Here is a 19558-nt window from a genome sequence, read left to right on the forward strand (position 1 = left end):
GTAATCACCCTGTTATGTAGAAAGGTTAAGTGGTTTGCTCACTCCTATTTGTTTAGTGGAAGAACTATAATTCAAAAGAGGTTTTTATCTGACTCCAAAATTCATGTTCTTTCTACTAATTTAACACTATTGCCACCACAATTTACATATAATATGAAGGTGAAGAAAAGAGAGACATTTAGAATTAAGTATTAGAAGAACAAAATGTCTTCCCGTCAAAGAACATTAACACAAAAATAATACTGTTTTAAAATATTAACTATCTAAAGGTAAAGCAGAAAGAATGACATAAAATAAAGTTTAAAATTTAGCAATAGGTCAATTTAGTGGATTGAAAAATATATCAGTTTAAAATAGAATAGTAGAAAACTAGGGCCAGCGTGGTAGCTCATGCCTCTAATCCTTGCACTTTGCGAGGCCCAGGTGGGAGAATTGCCTAAGCTTGGAGTTCAAGACCAGCCTAGGCAACATGGTGAAACCCATCTCTACTAAAATACAAAAAATTAGCTGGTCGAGGTGACACGTGCCTGTAGTCCCAGCTACTCAGGAAGCTAACGCACCAGAAAAGAATTGCTTCAACCCAGGAGGCGGAGGTTGCAGTGAGTCAAGATTGTGCCATGTCCATGGCACACCAGCTCAGGCAACACAGTGAGACTCTGTCTCAGACCAACCAACCAACCAACCAAACAAACAAACAAACAAAACAGAAAGAAAGCTCCCTGAAACTTCCAAATAAAATATTTGTTGAAAGTAAATGTGTGACCAGATTTTAAACGGGATTTTCATGAGAAGAACAGAATTGACCTGAATAGGGCAATTAGTGTCCCATGAATGTCATTTATCAGATATAGAGAAGACCAAAAAGTTAGCGGAGAGAAACTGTTTATCCTCCTTCTGTTTCTTGGTTAGAAAACACACGATTTCTACAAGTCAGCAAACCAGGCAACATTGTCTCTAATTTGTAGTTCCAAATAATTGCTCCATCACGAAAACCATTTTTCTACATTCTATCAAATACAAACTTCCAGAAAACAACTAGATTAAAAAAATGAATGACTTCGGGTTGCATCCTTGTAAATACAATCCAAGAAATAAAGCATTTATAGAAAGTGGTAATAGGGAGATACAGGGTCATGCTACTTTCTAATAAAGTTAAACCCAATGTTATTTATGCTTATCCTTTCTTGTATGCTATAAGAAAAGCATATCGATGTTTGATCAGAAAAAGCAAAACATTTTATGTTAAAATATTGTTACTTGTATATTTGAATTAAATTGTTTTATTAAGTTAATATATTAAATTAAGGAATTTCCATGTAGCTATTATGAAATTAGGTGCTACAGATATAGAGAAGGCACTCTATTAGTTCTCAATACCTATTGTAAAACTGTAGTGTTTAATTCAGTACAGTATTTGTTAAAGGGTAAACATACTAGAATCTGGTCACACATTAACTGTCAATATACACTGTCAGTGTTGTGAATGAAAATATTTTACTTGGAATTTGATGGAAACTTTGGAATTTCATGTTAGAAATTGTTCATAGAAAACATCAAAGTTAACCACAAGAACTGAAATATGAAAAATTTACCTAACAATTTGATGCAATAATAAATCAGATGGGAACAATAAATTACTCCAATTAATCATACCAAGAAAAGATTTAGTTTAATCTGGACAAATTAGTAAAATAAAAACGCTATTTTATTTAAGCTCATCATTTCTGATCCACTCATTAGGCAAATATTACTGAATATTTATATCATAATAGTATTATGTTAAGTATCTGACATACAAAGACAAATATAGCTGCCCCTAACCAAAAAGATTTCAGCGTCTATTCAGCCTATTCAACATCAAGAGCTGGTCATATTAAGCAGTTATATATTTACCTTTTATTTATTTTTGATAAAGAAACATATTTTAATTTCAAACAACTATAGACTTTTTACCATGATGGGAATTTAAAGTCATTGTTTTATACGATGTGCACCTGACTGACACACTTAGTTATTCTGAAATCTTGTGGAAAAATATCAAATTTCTGCTTTTATTAAAACATAAATTTAGATGTGATTAAGCAGAAGAGACAATATGTAACAGACTAAAATTTGTTGATATATAGTAAAGTTGGATATATTTAATCAATAGGCTTTGATGTAACACACAGTAAATACAATATTAGCTGTGTGAACTTGCACAATGTCAAATAATAGAGGATAATAAGAGCAATCAGAAGGTATACAAATAAGGTTAATACTGTAATTAAAATTTAGTTTTTAAATGGGATGTGGGAAGATATGATAGATATGATAAGAGTATAGTTAGGTTGGTGTTGGGAAATAAAAATGAAGACTTTATGTGAAAAATTTTCCCCATGATTTTTATTTATTCTGGATATTAATCCTGCTAGGTCTCTCTCAAACCACATTTTGAAAATACTTACATATTTTAACCTAAATAAGGCTTTTTATCTAGAATAACAAGACGTTGATATAATAATAGTGGGATTCACTTTATAACATTCATGAACACTTCAAGTATAAATTGATACGATAATTTTCAACATTTTAATTTCATTATTATTCTAGAAATTAAGAAGCAGATCAATTTGCTAAATCTGTTTCATAATAAAAAATTCCTTTTAAACTTTTAATCATCAAGTATTTTATTGAGCATCAATCATGAATTAATCAAGAAGAGAGTAGGTCCTCATCATTAAATGCAACATCTTGCTTATTTTAATATTCTCCTATCCTCCAAAGACAAGAGAAGAACCCCTCAAAATAACACGGGAAGGTTTGTTTGTAATAGCTTCTTTTTGGAAGGTGGGGAGCTGATGGAGGAGAGCTTGGAGAGACTAGTTACATGTTTGGTAAAATCCAAAAGATATAGCAGGGATGAAAAACTCACAAAGCAGAGTTCAAGGTCTGGCTAGAGATGAGGGTCACAGAAAGGATAGCAAACAGTAGAGACTGAGGAACAGGGAGGTAAGAAGGAGGGAGATCCCTGGAGCAGCTCTGTGCACACAATGCCTATATAAAAACATTGTGTCAATGGATTGTTGATATTTGTTGAAGGAAGACAGAAGTAAAAAAAAAAAAAATCACTGAATATTTTCTTATTAAATACATATTAATTTTTGTACTGTAGTCTAACAGAGGTAGAAAAAATATATTTCTTCTGGTAAAGAACTCACATGTCCTTCTGGCTGACAAGTGCATTGAGCCAATCAGTGCTGCTATAAGTATTAGCCAAAAGCATGCTCAACAGTACTTTTTAGAAAGATTTGTCTGTATAATAAAGGAGAAATACATAATAACCAACTCGGTTCAATTGACTGTCTCAGAGATTACTCATGGGTTTGTTCTGCATTCTTAGTAATATCTTCTTATTTTTAATGTAGAATATTTAATAATTTGTAAATAAGATAGTGTTAAAACTAGAATTATTTTCCTTTCCTTTTTTTGCCATTCGTGCTTATTTGAAAAAATATGTGTAGAATAGCTATTTGTGTTATCTCGCCATAATGAAAGCATAAAATATGTTGCCTTGCCTAAGCAGTCAGCCAATGGGGGTTGAGGAAACAGATTCCTTGGGCTAGAAATCAGATTGAGTTCAGTTAGTAACACAATATTTGGTAAAGTATATTTTTAGTTTGCAATAACTTTGAAGGCAGATCAAAAGCATATTGAGCCTTTAATTAGAGAGAAAGTGGCTAGAAAAACCAGAATGTTAGTGGATATGGTAAATAATAAATACAAGCAGCCAACAAACATATGAAAAAATGCTTAACATCACCAGTCATCAGATAAATTCAAATGAAAACCACAATGAGATAACATCTTACACCAGTCAGAATTGCCATTTTTAAAAAGTCAAAAAACAGCTGGGCACAGTGGCTCATGTCTGTAATCCTAGAACTTTGTGAAGCTGAAGTGGGTGGATCACTTGGGGCCAGGAGTTCAAGATCACCCTGACCAAATTGGTGAAACCCCATCTCTGCTAAAAATACAAAAATTAGCGGGGTGTGGTGGTGCATGCCTGTATTCCCAGCTACTCTGGAGGCTGAGGCAGGAGAATCGCTTGAACCCAGGAGGCGGAGGTTGCAATGAGCTGAGATCATGCTACTGCACTCCAGCCTGGGCGACAGAGCGAGACTCCATTTCAAAAAAAAAAAAAAAAAAAATTAACAAAGCATGGTGGTGCATGCCTGTAATCCCAGCTACTTGGGAGGCTGAGGCAGGAGAATTGTCTGAACCCAGGAGGTGGAGGCTGCAGGAAGCCAATGTGGCACCACTACACTCCAGCCTGGGTGACAGAGTGAGACTGTCTCAAAAAAGTCAAAAAAACAACAGATATTGGTGTGAATGCAAAGAAAAGGGAACATATATTTTTCATGAGAAAGTAAATTAGTTCAACATCTATGGAAAATCACATGGAGATTTCTCAATGAACTAAATGTAGAACTACATTCAACCCACTAATTCTACTACTGCATGTCCACTCAAAGGGAAACTCTATAAAAAAATCCATTAAAAATATACCTGCACATGTATATTCACTGCAGTACTATTCCCAATAGCAAAGTCATGGAACCAACCTAAGCTTGCATCAACAGTTACGTGGTTAGAGGAAATGTAGTACATATCCACCCTGAAGTACTATGCAGCCATAAGAAAGAATGAAATCATGTTCTTTGCAGCCACCCAGATGATGTTGGAGGCCATTATCCTAAGCAAATTGATGCAAGAACAGAAAATCAAATACCATATATTCTCACTTATAAGGAAGAGTTAAACACTGAATACACATAGACATAAAGATGAAAACAACAGATACTGGGAACTACTAGATGGGGGAAGGAGGGTGGGTATGTAGGCTGAAAAACTACCTACAAGTACTATACTCAACACCTCGGTAATGGGATTATATGTATCCCAAAGCTCAGCATCAAGCAATATACCCAAGTAAAGACCCTGCACATATATCCTCTGAATTCAAAATTTTAAAAAGGGCATGATATTTATTATTGAAGTGTGGCAAATGCATACAATTGAGCTAAAATGAGTGAAAATGAACTATCGCAATATGCCACAACATGACTAACTCTTAGAAACATAAGGTTGAGCCAAGAAAGCATGTCCCAGTAAACTAAATGGGATGACATATATTTTATAAATCTTACCAATTAGCATAATTAAAACTGATGTTGCTTCGGGATGCATTCATGTATGATTAAAGTATAATTTTGAAAGAAGTTAAAAATGACCACAACATGGAGGTGCTTGTTACTGGTAGGGTGAAATCACAGCAAGGCGAGGATGGGATACAAATGGAACAAAATGTGAGCAGCATCCTGGTTTAGTGGTAGGCTTGTTGGTGCTCATTTTAGTAAAACACATCGCAATGTTTATGCTACAGAGTCATATATTATTATGAATAAATTATACTCTTAAAATACAGTAATAGAGAACATAGAAAATTTATATGGCAAGATAAATTGATGCATTAAATAGTTAACGCTAGTATTCTAATAAATATATTATGGCAATGAATTGTTTTATATTTTCGTTTTTTTAAATAATCACATCTCACTCAGATATAATTTGACTTTTCTAATTAGAAAACATTATCTTAAAGTGAATGAAGTCAGATTGCTATGATTAGTTTATGATTTTTAATTACCACAAAAATGTAGGCAGGGCTATGGCAAGGGTCTATATTCTATATATTTTAGTTCTTCTATCCGTCATGTTATATATGTGACACTTGTGATTTTTTTTCTCTAAAAATACCATTTAAAAATACAATTGAAAAGCCTTTAGTATTTCTGAAAACAAACTGGGTGACTGTGAACTTAATTATATATATTTTTATGTTGATAAATTTAATTATTTTTCTGTATGGGTTCGATATCTTTTAAATACCTTTATAACATCGAACTCAAACATCTATGAAGGAATAGTCCTCTTTTTACATGATTATTTGATGGTGCAATATCCTTTGGATGTATGTCATGTTTTAACAGAAAATAAGTCATATAGGTGAGATTCTTAAGTGGACCCTAATGTAAATGTGACCACTTTTCTTATACCCTTTAATCTTTGTGACATTTTAATTTAGTAAAATGACTCAATGAAATAATTTAATAAAGTTATCTGATTTTATGGTTGCCTGGCTTAAGTCTTCTGATTCATCACTCCAAAAATGTTGTAGTTGAAAAATGCAAATAAGTATAATTAATGAGCTGTACTCTAACTTATTTATGTTCACACTTCAGTCTTGAAATCCTGTTTTTGATCTTGAAAGAGATATCGATATTTTTGAGATTTTATTTTCTCACCTGTATAATAAAAAATATTAGGAAGAATATCTGAAATGATGTTATGAGAATTGTATATAAATAGCCTGACAGAGTATGTATTCAGAGAATGTTAGTTTTTAACAGACACAGGGTATATGTATCTTCTCTCAGGATATCAAATACTAATACAACTAAATGAATCTTCAGAGTTAATCTAAAACGTCTTATCTAAACATTTTATTTAGGAGTTCATATTAATGACGTAAAAATTTTGTTACTGAAAACATTTACATTTATGAGCACATTAACATGTTTTCTGTAAGATTATCAAATGGTCACTTCGATTATGCCATTTTACTTATGAGAAAATGAATGTTTATGGAGCATAAGTGAGTTTCACCAGAAATATTTTTAGTCAATTATAACACCATGTGCAGTTTGCTTTTAGGATATCAGTGCTGTTTTACTGAAAGCAGGCTAATGGAAGCAAACCTTTCCACAGATTTACTATAAAAGATTGAATAAATATAATCTAAGGAACAAAGTGTTTAAACTTGCTTATTGTCATCTTTTGTTTCATCTTTTAATCCCAGTTTTAATGGTTTAATTGAGTCCATTTCTTCACTAAAGGCCACCTCAATTTCTTTTTGGCAAAATGCCTGGTATAAACAATAAATAGTTGTGTATATTCTGGAATCCTTGCCTCAGTCAGATTTGAAAGAGCCTTTTATGTTGACAAAACGTTTTAGAAATCCTGTCTGTCCTTGAGATCTATGCAATCATTAATCTGAATGCTCCAACGTGAGTAATGATATCTAAAGAGAAGAATCATTAACTGCCTAAGATGCATCAAAATTTTAATTGGCTTTTTTCTAAATCACTTGCACACTGAATGTCCAATGCCCAATGGCAATGCAATAAGTCTTTTGCAAATTAAAGTGTTAGGTAGGGGGATACTAAACACAATATAATGGCATTTTCAAGTTTGTCCATAGTAAAATGCATTTCTACACTCAGCTTCTGTTTCCCGGGGTGTGTGTTTTCCATACAAGGCTATGACTGAGGTCATAGCTGGACCAACAGTAAGCAAAGTTCACTTTGTCACTTGGTGGGTCTCATTAATATTATAGATCAATAACAAAACTCTGGTATTTCTTTTCCTATTTATTGAGAAATAATAAATAATAACTTTATCATTATAAGCACTTGTTAATATCACATATGCCATTTCGGCACACAGCTATACACACAATCACTCTATGCCATTGAGTCAGACAGTAGAGCCTCTGCGTTTCCCAAACATTTTATTATATGAGAGACAGAATCAGTACACAAGGGATGGTTCCAACTCTGAAGGGAGAAATATTTATAGTCAGCTAATTGGATTGAGTTATATCACTCTCAATACAATCTTTAGGCAAACTTGGAGATAGGGACATGAGAGACCATGTCTTTAGGTAGCGTTAAATCACTGGAGTGCACTGACAAAATATAACGACCCTTTGGTCATTTGTTTCTATGACCTAAGCCATTTAGATATTTTTGGATAATTTTCATGGGAAAGTCATTCTCTACCTCAACATTATGCCTACAGGAAAGGAAACAGATTATTGCATGGCATTAAAAGAAGCATCAAGTATAGTGAGGAAAGATTTTAATCATGAGTATTAAGAAGTTCTATGGGACATTGAGGGAGCAAAGGAGAGAAGAAATATTAACCATGCAAGAAAAGAAGTGTAATGGCTGCTCAATAACATTTATGGGGACACTGCCAACATTTTCTGAAGGAGAAAAGGTCTACTTGTTAATTATAAAGAACCAAAAAGAAATGGTCTAACAATCACACACATGGTAATTCAAGCTACAGATTGTTGTTTACTCACTCTAATTACTATTCCTTAATTATGTCCATTAGGCTTTTGAATTCTATGGCTATGACAATAATCCAGCAAGTTTGTATAATAAATTTGAATTGTGACAGAATGTTACATATTTTAAATCCCTCAACATATCTAGAAAAAAAATACTGGGTAAATAATTGTTATTTAATAAAGAGATATATAAAGTATAGATGATTTACCAATGGTAATGAAATATATTCTAGAATAATGACCAAGAAGGTATAAAAAGATTATGTATAGTCACAAAGTAAAAATTCAAAGAAGGAGAAGAGTAACATTACTGTAGAAATACAGAGAAAAAATAAGACAGAGCCTTTTCTAGAAAAAAACTTAGTTTATCAAGTAATACTTTTAAAAAATATACTTGAAACATGCTTTATTATAATTGTGTCCAGAGGCAGCCAGCTGGGACACATAATTTATTAAGCTGTCATTTCTAGGATTCCTTAAAATGTACACCTTAATTCTTCTTCACTTTAATGCTCAAACAGAACAAAATGAACTTAGACTCCTTCACATATTCAAGAAGAATCACAGATCTTAATATAAAGCTAACACTCTAAACCTCTAGAAGAAAATACAGGATATCTTTCCATCTTTGGATAAGCAAATATTTATTGTACTACAAGAAAGCACTAACAAAATATAATATTAATAATTTGAACTTTGTTCAGATTAGAAATCTTAACTCACGCAAAGATAGTGTAAGAAAATGAAAGAGCAAGTAACAGATTCGAAGAAAACAATTTCAATGCGTATAGTTTGTCAAATAAATGCTATAAAGATTGCAAAGACCCTTATAATTTGATATATCAAGACTAAGCAACAACCCAATTAAAAAATAGACAAAATATTTGAACAAACCCTTCACAAATAAATGGTTGATAAGCACATGCTCAATATTATTAGTTATCACAAAAGTTCAAAATAATACCACAATAAATGTTGACAACCTCAAATGTCAACAAACATGTGGAGCATTTAGAATTCTCATACAATGATGGTGGAGTACAAAATCCATACACAGCTTAGAAAAGCTATTTGGCAGTTTTTTATGATATTAAATCTATATCTACCCAATAATCAAGCATTTTGACTAACTCTCATTTCACAGAAGGAGAGCTTTAAAAAGTTCATTTTACCCATAGCTATAGAGTGGTTCTCTATTTTACAACTTTATGTATTTTTGCACTAGATGGCAATTTTTTTTTAAATTATACTTTAAGATCTAGGGTACATGTGCATAACGTGCAGGTTTGTTACATATGTATACTTGTGCCATGTTGGTGTGCTGCACCCATCAACTCGTCAGCACCCATCAATTCGTCATTTATATCAGGTATAACTCCCAATGCAATCCCTCCCCCCTTCCCCCTCCCCATGATAGGCCCCGATGTGTGATGTTCCCCTTCCTGAGTCCAAGTGATCTCATTGTTCAGTTCCCACCTATGAGTGAGAACATGTGGTGTTTGGTTTTCTGTTCTTGTGATAGTTTGCTAAGAATGATGGTTTCCAGCTGCATCCATGTCCCTACAAAGGACGCAAACTCATCCTTTTTTATGGCTGCATAATATTCCATGGTGTATATGTGCCACATTTTCTTAATCCAGTCTGTCACAGATGGACATTTGGGTTGATTCCAAGTCTTTGCTATTGTGAATAGTGCCGCAATAAACATACGTGTGCATGTGTCTTTATAGCAGCATGATTTATAATCCTTTGGGTATATACCCAGTAATGGGATGGCTGAGTCATATGGTACATCTAGTTCTAGATCCTTGAGGAATTGCCATACTGTTTTCCATAATGGTTGAACTAGTTTACTTTATTCTAAGTTCCGTTTCATACTTAGGGAGTTTATTCTCCACATATTACAAAATTTTGCTATTTGCAATATAATATATTTTGTGATTTTTCTTAATGATGACTGATGAGATACTGACATGTACCAACACATTAAATTTTATTTTTAGTTCTATAAAACTCAAGTAAATCGTGTGTGTGTGTGTGTGTGTGTGTGTGTGTATTTTTTCTTTTTTTTTTGGAGGCAGAGTCTCGCTCTGTCGCCCAGGCTGGAGTGCAGTGGCGCAATTTGGCTCACTGTAAGTTCCTCTTCCCGGGTTCACGCCATTCTCCTGCCTTGGCCTCTCGAGTAGCTGGGACTTCAGGCGCCCTCCACCACGCCTGGCTAATTTTTTGTATTTTTAGTAGAGACGGGGTTTCACCGTGTTAGTCAGGATGGTCTCGATCTCCTGACCTCGTGATCCATCCGCCTGGACCTCCCAAAGGGCTGGGATTACAGGCATGAGCCACCGCGCCCAGCCCATTTAAGCTTTTTTATGTATATAGTCATAATACCTGTAATGAATTATAATTTGGTATATTGTTCAATATTTATAACTCATATTTCTGTATCTGTATTGTTTTATTTTGATAATTTATACTTTTTAGTTAATGATGTGATAGCTCATACTTCCTTTCCTTGTCTTTTATTTTAATGACATAGAAGTTATAATTACTGTTTTCAACCTTGTATAAGTGAAATTTACCACATGTAGACCCTCTTTAAGGAGCAGTTAAGGATAGTCACAAAGTTTACATATGCATCTGAATTTAGTTTAAGAAATTAAGAGAGTGTCTTTTATCAACCACCATATTAAAATCAGCTTTCAATTTCTTTTTGGCAGGTTTTTTTTTTTTTTTTTTTTTTTTTTTCTTTCTGTCTTTTATTTTGTTTTTAGAGACAGGGTCTGGCTCTGTCACCCAGACTGGAGTGCAGTGGTGCAGTCTCAGTTCACTGCAACCTCCGCCTCCTGGGTTCAAGCGATCCTCCCACCTCAGACTCCAGAGTAGCTGGGATTATAAGCAGAGGCCACCACACCCAGCTACTTTTTCTGTATTTTTTGTAGAGATGAGGTTTCACCATGTTGCCCAGGCTGGTCTCAAACTCCCAAGTTCAAGCCATCTGCCTCCCAAAGTTTTTTTCTTATTTTTAATGATTTTATTTTAATTTCAACTTTTATTTTGGATTCAGAGAGTATACATGCAGGTCCATTACATAAGTATAGTGCATGATACCAAATCCTAGGAGGTGAATGATCCTATTACCCAGATATGAGCATAGTACACAAGTTTTTCAGCCCTTGCTTCCTTCACTCCCTCCCCACACTATTAGTCACCAGTGCCTATTGCTGCCATCTTTATGTCCATGAGTACCCAATGTTTAGCTCCCACTGATAAGTGAGAATATGTGGTATTACTTTATTATATCTGCCTTCACCTGAAGATTTTGTGTTATGTTAACACGTACACTTATATTTGTTTTTATCTTTACCTATTCTTTTAAAGATTTCTAATCCATGGACATTTATATAACTCAGGAAAGTAAAGTTTATGTTGTAGTCGTTACTACACCTTGACTATGACATTGTGAAAATTACTTCCTCTTTTTAAATCACAACTTTAGAAATAAGTTATTTAGAAATAACATTTATTTATCTATCACATTATGCAAAAATTAAGCTTTGGATATTGCGATAGATTTTGTCAGTTACCTGGCCCTCAGCCTTCACCATGCTGTTTTCCACAATTGAGGTCGAAAATGAAAGCTGTTTTTCTAGAATACTTTTGACCAAGGAATGGTGATGTCACGCTGTTCTGGCCAATGATATAGGAGAAGAATCCTTCTAAGGACTTTTGGGAGAGCTTTTGATTTACTGACAAGTTTCTTAATCACAAGCTTCTTCTTATATAAGAAAAACAAATCAATTTTTTGTTTAAGCTACAGTGAGTCAGGATTTCTATTACAGCCAAACATCCAAAATGATAGGCCATATCAAAGTAGCAATGAGGAGACCATAGTAACATGTCAGGAGACACACTAAATAAAAGCTTTTGTAGTCAAGTCTTTTAAAAAATAACTATACTACTACATTGCTATTTAGAAATAATCATTCTCTTCCACTTTGAGAAAAGATTATCATTCTATAACATTTCATATGTATTAAAGTTGTACATGTTGAAAATTAGGAAAAAGAATTTAAAAATGAGTGTTTATAAAAGATCCAGCTTGTGGACTTTTTAACAGTAAAAGAAATGTAATGAATCTTTAAATAAATGGACAATGTATATTATTATATAAAAATTTTAAAATTATTCACTTATTTGTGCAGGAAAAAACAGCTAAGACTTAACAGGCAACCAACAAGCTGAGAAATATTTTTGTCACAAAAAAGGGACACATTTACATGTTTTAGAATAAATGAATTATATAAATCATCAAGAAAACTACTGATACACAGACAAAAAAAAAAAACAAATTTGCAGTAAAAAATAAGAGTGGTTATCAAACAAGAGAACGTGTTAGATATCTGTAAAAATCAGATATATGTAAATAATCAAATTAAGGATAAAAGATGTAAGCCTGGTAAGACTGAGAGGTAATGAATTATAGTTCTCTAGTAGTAATAATATTCATTGATATAAAATTCTGGAAAGCATATTAGCAATATAAATAATATTATTTGCTTCTAACCTAGTCATCCTGTTTCTACCAAGAACTAATCTAAAACATAGAAAATGTATATTCATAATGATGATAATATGTGAATTAATTAAAAAAACAGAATGATAATTACATAAATTATATCCACATTAAATATTTGAATAAATTAATGCTTATATAAAATGATTACATATATTTAACAAATTCAATAAACTGATGTTTACAAAGATTTTAATCACACATTAAACATGTATATTATAATGTAGAGAGATTACTAAGGACATGCAATGTCATATATAGAGTGATCCTGGGTGAATATATCTGTCTCTACTTCATTAAATAATAGGTGATTTTTTTACTTCTTGGTATAACTTAATTATTGGGAAAATGTAATATTTGTAAATAAACAAAGCTTAGAATAACCTTTATGCATCAAGTCCAGCAACATTGCCTTAAATGCATCAGCATTTGTTCTAAGATAATGTTATAACTAAGAAAGAAATTCTCTAACAGTGCTTTACCAATATCAATTCTCATTTAATAAAAAATAACTAAGAGAAAAACAAGCAATATCATTAATAATTGGAGGCTTATAGTTTTTAAAACATGAAATTCTGATTATGAATCCCAACATGTCTATTTAGACAAGGAAGAATGACAAGAACCACAAACCATTTTTTTCTACATTATTGAAAGACAAGTGTAGGAAGTCATTTTTAAAAAATCTATTGGAGCTCAGGAAAAGTAAAAAAAAATAAGTATCAATTTCTGGAAGAAAGAGAACAGCAAACACACCATAAGGGCATGCATTAAGTGAGAATATGATCCAATATGAGAGAAACAAAACCCGAGAAGACAGTGACTCAAACAGCCAGACGCAAACATGAATCAAACTCTGCCAGCAGCAGTTTCGACTTTTAATCAAACAGCAGATTTTGTATATAAACACAGTCTGGAAGGGGCTGTAGGTTACATACTAATTTTTTTCCTTCCAGTCTTGCTAACTAAAGTCAGCTATAACATTAGCTACAGTACTTCTTTAAGCGCAAAAAACAATAGAAGCATTAAACATTTACAGTGAGCAAAACATTAGACTCTAAAGACTACATTATAACATAGACTACATGTTAGAATATAGTCTTGTCATTTTGCTTGTATAAATAGAGTACATGTTTGAATACAGTCTGTAAAATAAATAGCAAAAATAAATTTGGAGCTTACCTTTGAGTTTATATTCGTATATATTATATCTGTTTGAAAATATGCCTTGTATTATTATTTCTCTTACTAAATTTTATCCAATACTGCTGAGAAAAAAATAGATTTTTATTTATATATTAATACATAAACCTTGGAGATTATGTATAACTACATAAAACTATATATATTGAAGAGCTTCAGATCTAAATTGAAACAAATCTGAATTACAATGATAGTTCTGCCTTTTGCCATTTTCAACAATTTTACTCTGGCAAGCCTCATTTTATCAGTTGTAAAATGATGCTGATGATAATAATAGTAATTATTTTACTTTGTCTGAATACAGGAGAAGTTAAATACCATAATGAAGACAAAATACTTGGTACAGAGACAGGTGTAGAGGAATCATTCAATAAATGCTAAGGGTTAGAGTCATTGAGCTTTCATTATATTGTATTCTCCATAAAATCTCTGTAAATTAAGGGCTATTGTTCCCAATTTACAGATTAGGAAAGAAAGAATGAGAACAATAAATTTATTTTCCTAATTTCACAGTCTTTTAACTTCCCAGAGGCCACAGTTGTTTAAAAAAGAGGGGAAGAGGTAAAATAAAAATGTGTTTTATCATTTTCAAGGTGATCTAGAGAGAATAGGTACATGTACAAGCAATACTATCAGGGAATTGATACTTTGAAACTACCAGGTAATAGTAAAATAAGTATTTTTATATATTTAGGAAAATTATATCCCACACATTGTCAGTGTAAAAAATTGTACTTCTACTTATAGATATTATTTGGATTTAACAAAAGACAACCAGCTTTTAATGACAGTGGCAATGATGATCAAATAGCAGTCAGACGTGCACACCATAATATGTATTTATAAAATAGATAATTATTGTATGAGTTTAACAATGTAAAAGGAAAAAGAAATCAAATTTACTCAGTAAATGAGTATACAGGAAAAAAAGAAAGAAAGAACAGTAGAATATTAGCTGCAATCAATCTAGTAATCTTGTTTTTGCACAACAAAGTTTGTGAAACAACTCGGGCATTTTTAAGTGTCATGTGACTGGAAGCAGTTCGATGTGCTCTAATAGGATTTTATAGCCATGCAGCAGGTTCATACACATTTTCTCATAATACCTGCAGAAGAGTATAATGAGATGGATAGACTTGGCCTTATTACCATGTCTCAGTTTAAAGAGACGTGGTGTGGATTGCTCATATAACTGGTGAGCAACAAACCTAACACCCTAATGTAATAAATCTCATCTCCAGATCCACCATTTTCCCCACTATATTATGTTTTCACTGCCAAAATTTGAGGAAAATAAACACTATTTTTTTACCTAAAATTGAAAAAATACAAATGCAAAGGAGTATGGAAGACTGATGAAACTGTAAAAAGTCAGCACTGATAATCTGCTTCTTGTACATTAGGAAGGCAAGAACATGTTGTCAACTATTAGAAAGTAACAGCATCACAGAATCATAACTCAAATATAGCCAAGTATGGAAAGAGTCTTTAATTCCTACATGTTATCTTCTCAGAATATTTTAAATTACAAGTTTAAAAAAGCTGATGGCACTTAAAGAAAAGTATACAAACACTGGCATAAATCTAGGACTAAATAAAATGTGCATTGCCTGGAATGTTGAATTTTTTAGTTGAATTATAGTTGATTTACAGTTAATATACGTTTTTGGTAAGACTTCCAAAAACACTTCTAATTTTACATAACCTATTCGCCAAGAGGAAATTCTGAAGAACCAGAAGAACTACCTTAAAAATAGTCAGGGTGTTAGTTAATTTTTACATCTGTTTTATTACTGAGCTTCAAAAAAAAATACTTTTATTTGCAGAGGCAAAAATATAAATGTCCCCGTTTTTGACATGAAAGAATGTACTTTTCAAATATTTAGATTTTATAAATTACAAACATTATCAGAAATTAATTTATTCTACTATCCATGAATGCTGATTTTAAAGTGTTTTTGCATAGTGTTGTATATTAAAATTGGAAACATTATCACTGAAATATACCCTATATCGTATGTTTTACTTTATCAAAAGTTACATCCATAATGAATGAAATCTTGAGAGAATCACTTTTAACAACAAAATACTTTTAGCCACTATAAAGAGATCATTACTCAATATACATTCACCTTTGTGAGACTTGGTATTAATGTACTAGCAGTATGATGTCAGAGATACCAAGCTAATTTGTTCATGGGATGATATACTTCCAAATACATAATAATTAGTTGGTGAATACAACTTTATTATAATTGCATCACAAATGTTAAGCATCTCTTGTAAAATAGACTACTTTTACTCAGAAAATATTTTCTCTCCAGTCTTCCATTCAAAATACACTAACCTTGTCCTAAAGTTTGTAGGATGAGGATGTCCATCATATAATGATAAGTAGTCGTATTCTTCTTCTAGAGCAAATGACTGAAAAACAATTTGTATTCTATTTCGTTCTTCTGCTATTATTACCCAAGTACAGTTTGCACCATTTGGATATCCATATGGAAAACCAGGGCTTTCTATAGTGCCATTAAGTCCTTTTAAAGTTCCACCACACGTATAAATAAATCCTGCAACAAAAGACAAACAAACATACATTAATATTATATAAATCAAGAATAATCCAGAAGATAATATTATTTTAAAAATCTATTGTGTTTCCAAGACCAAAGGTAACAGTAATTTTATAAATGGCAGTTTAAGAGCTGGGCACTATATACAAATATATATGTAATATATAAGAAACAAAATAATAGAAGATTTATCATTTATAATATATACTGAGATAAATCATTGTAAATCAATTGATGAAATAAAATTATCCACATACATCTAAATCATTATCCATTACAGGTTCCTACAGACAAACACAATCCTAAAACACAGTATCTTTCCTCAAAGAGTTTTAAATCTCACTGTGGAAGCTCATAAACAACATTGACATTTTAAAGATCTTTGTATGCATTTTGGGTCCCAAAGAATTAACTACATTTTTTCTTGGCAACACATGCTAGTTTTTTTGACATATTCACATCTGTACCCTGTAACTCACATGTTTTAGGAAAATCTGTCTCACCCTGATTATAGAAGAGGAATTTTTTAAGTCTATGAAATGGCTCTACCTTTCATTAAAATATTTAGTTCATGATGAACAGAATCCTAAGTTAATCACATCAGAGTGAATCCGAAGGTCAGGACAGAAATAAGTTAAATAAATGGATCCTGGACAACTGATAGCACCCATCTTAAGAACTTTTGTATTTGTTCCGTTACTGAGTTACTGAGAGCATGAGTCCTGGAAATACCTAGAAAACTTACTGTATTTTTTCAGCAATTTGTCTCTTCAAATATATATATATATCTATATATTATCTATCTATCTATCTATCTATCTATCTATCTATCTATCTATCTATCTATCTATCTATCTATCTATATATCTATATATTTGAGACAGAATCTTGCTCTGTCGCCCAGGCTGGAGTGGAGTGGACAGATCTTGGCTCACTGCGACCTCTGCCTCCAGGGTTCAAGTGATTCTCCAGCCTCAACCTCCCAAGTAGCTGGAATTACAGACATGCACCACCACGCCCGGCGAATTTTTATATTTGTAGTTGAGACAGGGTTTCACCATGTTGACCAGGCTGTTCTCGAACTCCTGAACTCAAGTGATCCGCCCGCCTCGGTTTCCCGAAGTGCTGAGATTACAGGCATGAGCCACTGCGCCTGACCTCTTCAAATATATAATATTCTGTAGCATATTGTGTAATGTAAAAATCTAAGATTAATACAACAGTAAGAGAAGATGGTCCCCGTCTTTATGTAGACTACATGCTAATAAAGTTTGCATTTAGAGATAGTTAAACAGGATCAGAAGTTCTCATGAGAACCTCTTCACCCAGATGTTATTATCTTCATCTGTGAGTCCTACAGGAAGCCGAAGTGCCAGAAAGCTGTAAATCAGAGATGATAAGCTACTTTGAGGGAAAGAACTCCATACTACCCAAAGTATCTATGTTTGGAACTAGGCATAGAAATGCAGGAAATTTAGGGCTTCTTTCTTTGGGAAAAAATGATTATATTTTATGTAAGTATGGATACTTTTTAAAGTAACAGGACTGCTGAATGGAAGTCCTCAGAAGCCAGAGTTGTAGATTGTGGCAGATAGTGGCTGATTTGGGATGCTGCATTTATTCCACGTTCTTTTCACAATAGCACCTTGTTTTTGCCAGGGGAGCCATTTCTCTACTAAACAGGTAATATGCCTTTTTTTTTTTTTTTTTTTTTTTTTTTTTTTTTTGATGGAGTCTTGCTCTGTCGCCTAGGCTGGACTACAGTGGCGTGATCTCGTCTCACTGCAACCTCTACCTCCTGGGTTCAAGTGGCCAAAACAGCTATATACTTTGGAGCAGCTGACTCTGCTGACTCCAGTGATGAGAAATGTGGCTCAGGGCTAGGCTGACCAATATAATCCTATCCTCTGAGCAAAATTTAGTACAGGGATCTTTTCCTACATCTTACCATATGGCAAAGTCTTAAGCCTGGGATATTCAGTATGTTTATGTGATATAAAGCATAGTTCTTGTTATCATTTTGTCTCTTTGTAAATTGACCAAGAAGTTGGATCAGGTAGAAGAGGTTTTAAAAAAAAAATCAATGTTTGTGTATATTCAGATAATTTTGCTCATGCACCAAAAGTCAAATAGGGCATTTTATGATTTTCAAAAATAAATAAATAACTAAAAGGTCTCTTTTTAAATTGCTTCTTGCAGAGCAATTACTTTGAAGCCTTAGGTTAATTAGCTATCACCCATTTCTATTAGTTTTCTGCCTGAACAGCTTCCAATTTGAACTTCATAACTAAAGGCAAGCGTGAGTCCCTTCAGCTACCATCTGATCTATGGGCTGTTTTATATACTCTCAAGCCCCATAACCCTGATAGTTTTAAAAAAGGACATATGTCTTAAAATAACATGCTCAGCTTTGTCCACTCATTCTTCAAGGGCCTGCTGATTCATGCATTTCAAGTACTTTTATTTTTAAACAAATTAGGAATTACACCTATATTTAAACTTCCTTATCTGTATTATTCTTTTTATTTTTGTTTTTGTTTATCACGAAGTTAGATTAAACATAGCATTATTCTCTATAATAAAGTACATTTTTTTCCAAAAAGGAGGTTTACATTTTCCACTTTAAAAATTTGAAAATCAGAAGTAAACATCATAAAGCAAAATATCTTCCCTCATTCTTTTATGCTTCACAGTGCTGGTCATTTTTAACAGTGCAGTGTTTATCTTACTAGGCCTTTCCTAGGCACAAGCAGATATGCATTTATATTATTTTTCAAATGATGTCAGTCATATTATGCATATTTTTCTGAATTGTTATATCTATTTTAAAAAATCACTGGCATTATTCTGGGTACAAATGTATACTTCTACTACATTCTTCTTTGAAAGACTTTATAGCTACACAGCATATAGTATGCCTATAGTATAATTTATTTTACCATTCTCCTAATGATAACTTCATTTTTATGGTTACAAAGGTCTAATGAACAACTTTGTAAAAACAGTTTTGTACACATATCCTTGTACAAA

At 32.6% G+C, this 19558-nt stretch overlaps 1 protein-coding gene across 3 annotated transcripts in view; it reads right to left on the bottom strand.

Moving 5' to 3' along the window:
* Positions 1-19558, bottom strand: part of CSMD3 (CUB and Sushi multiple domains 3) — a 1308251-nt gene that overhangs the window by 1150137 nt on the left and 138556 nt on the right. For all 3 annotated transcript variants that reach the window (XM_030937706.1, XM_030937708.1, XM_030937707.1), the window contains exon 2: positions 16303-16525. In XM_030937706.1, coding sequence (XP_030793566.1) covers positions 16303-16525 — 223 coding nt within the window. The remainder of the gene's footprint in view (positions 1-16302; positions 16526-19558) is intronic.

The sequence above is a fragment of the Rhinopithecus roxellana genome, chromosome 9, assembly GCF_007565055.1.
Source record: "Rhinopithecus roxellana isolate Shanxi Qingling chromosome 9, ASM756505v1, whole genome shotgun sequence".
Taxonomy (NCBI): domain Eukaryota; kingdom Metazoa; phylum Chordata; class Mammalia; order Primates; family Cercopithecidae; genus Rhinopithecus; species Rhinopithecus roxellana.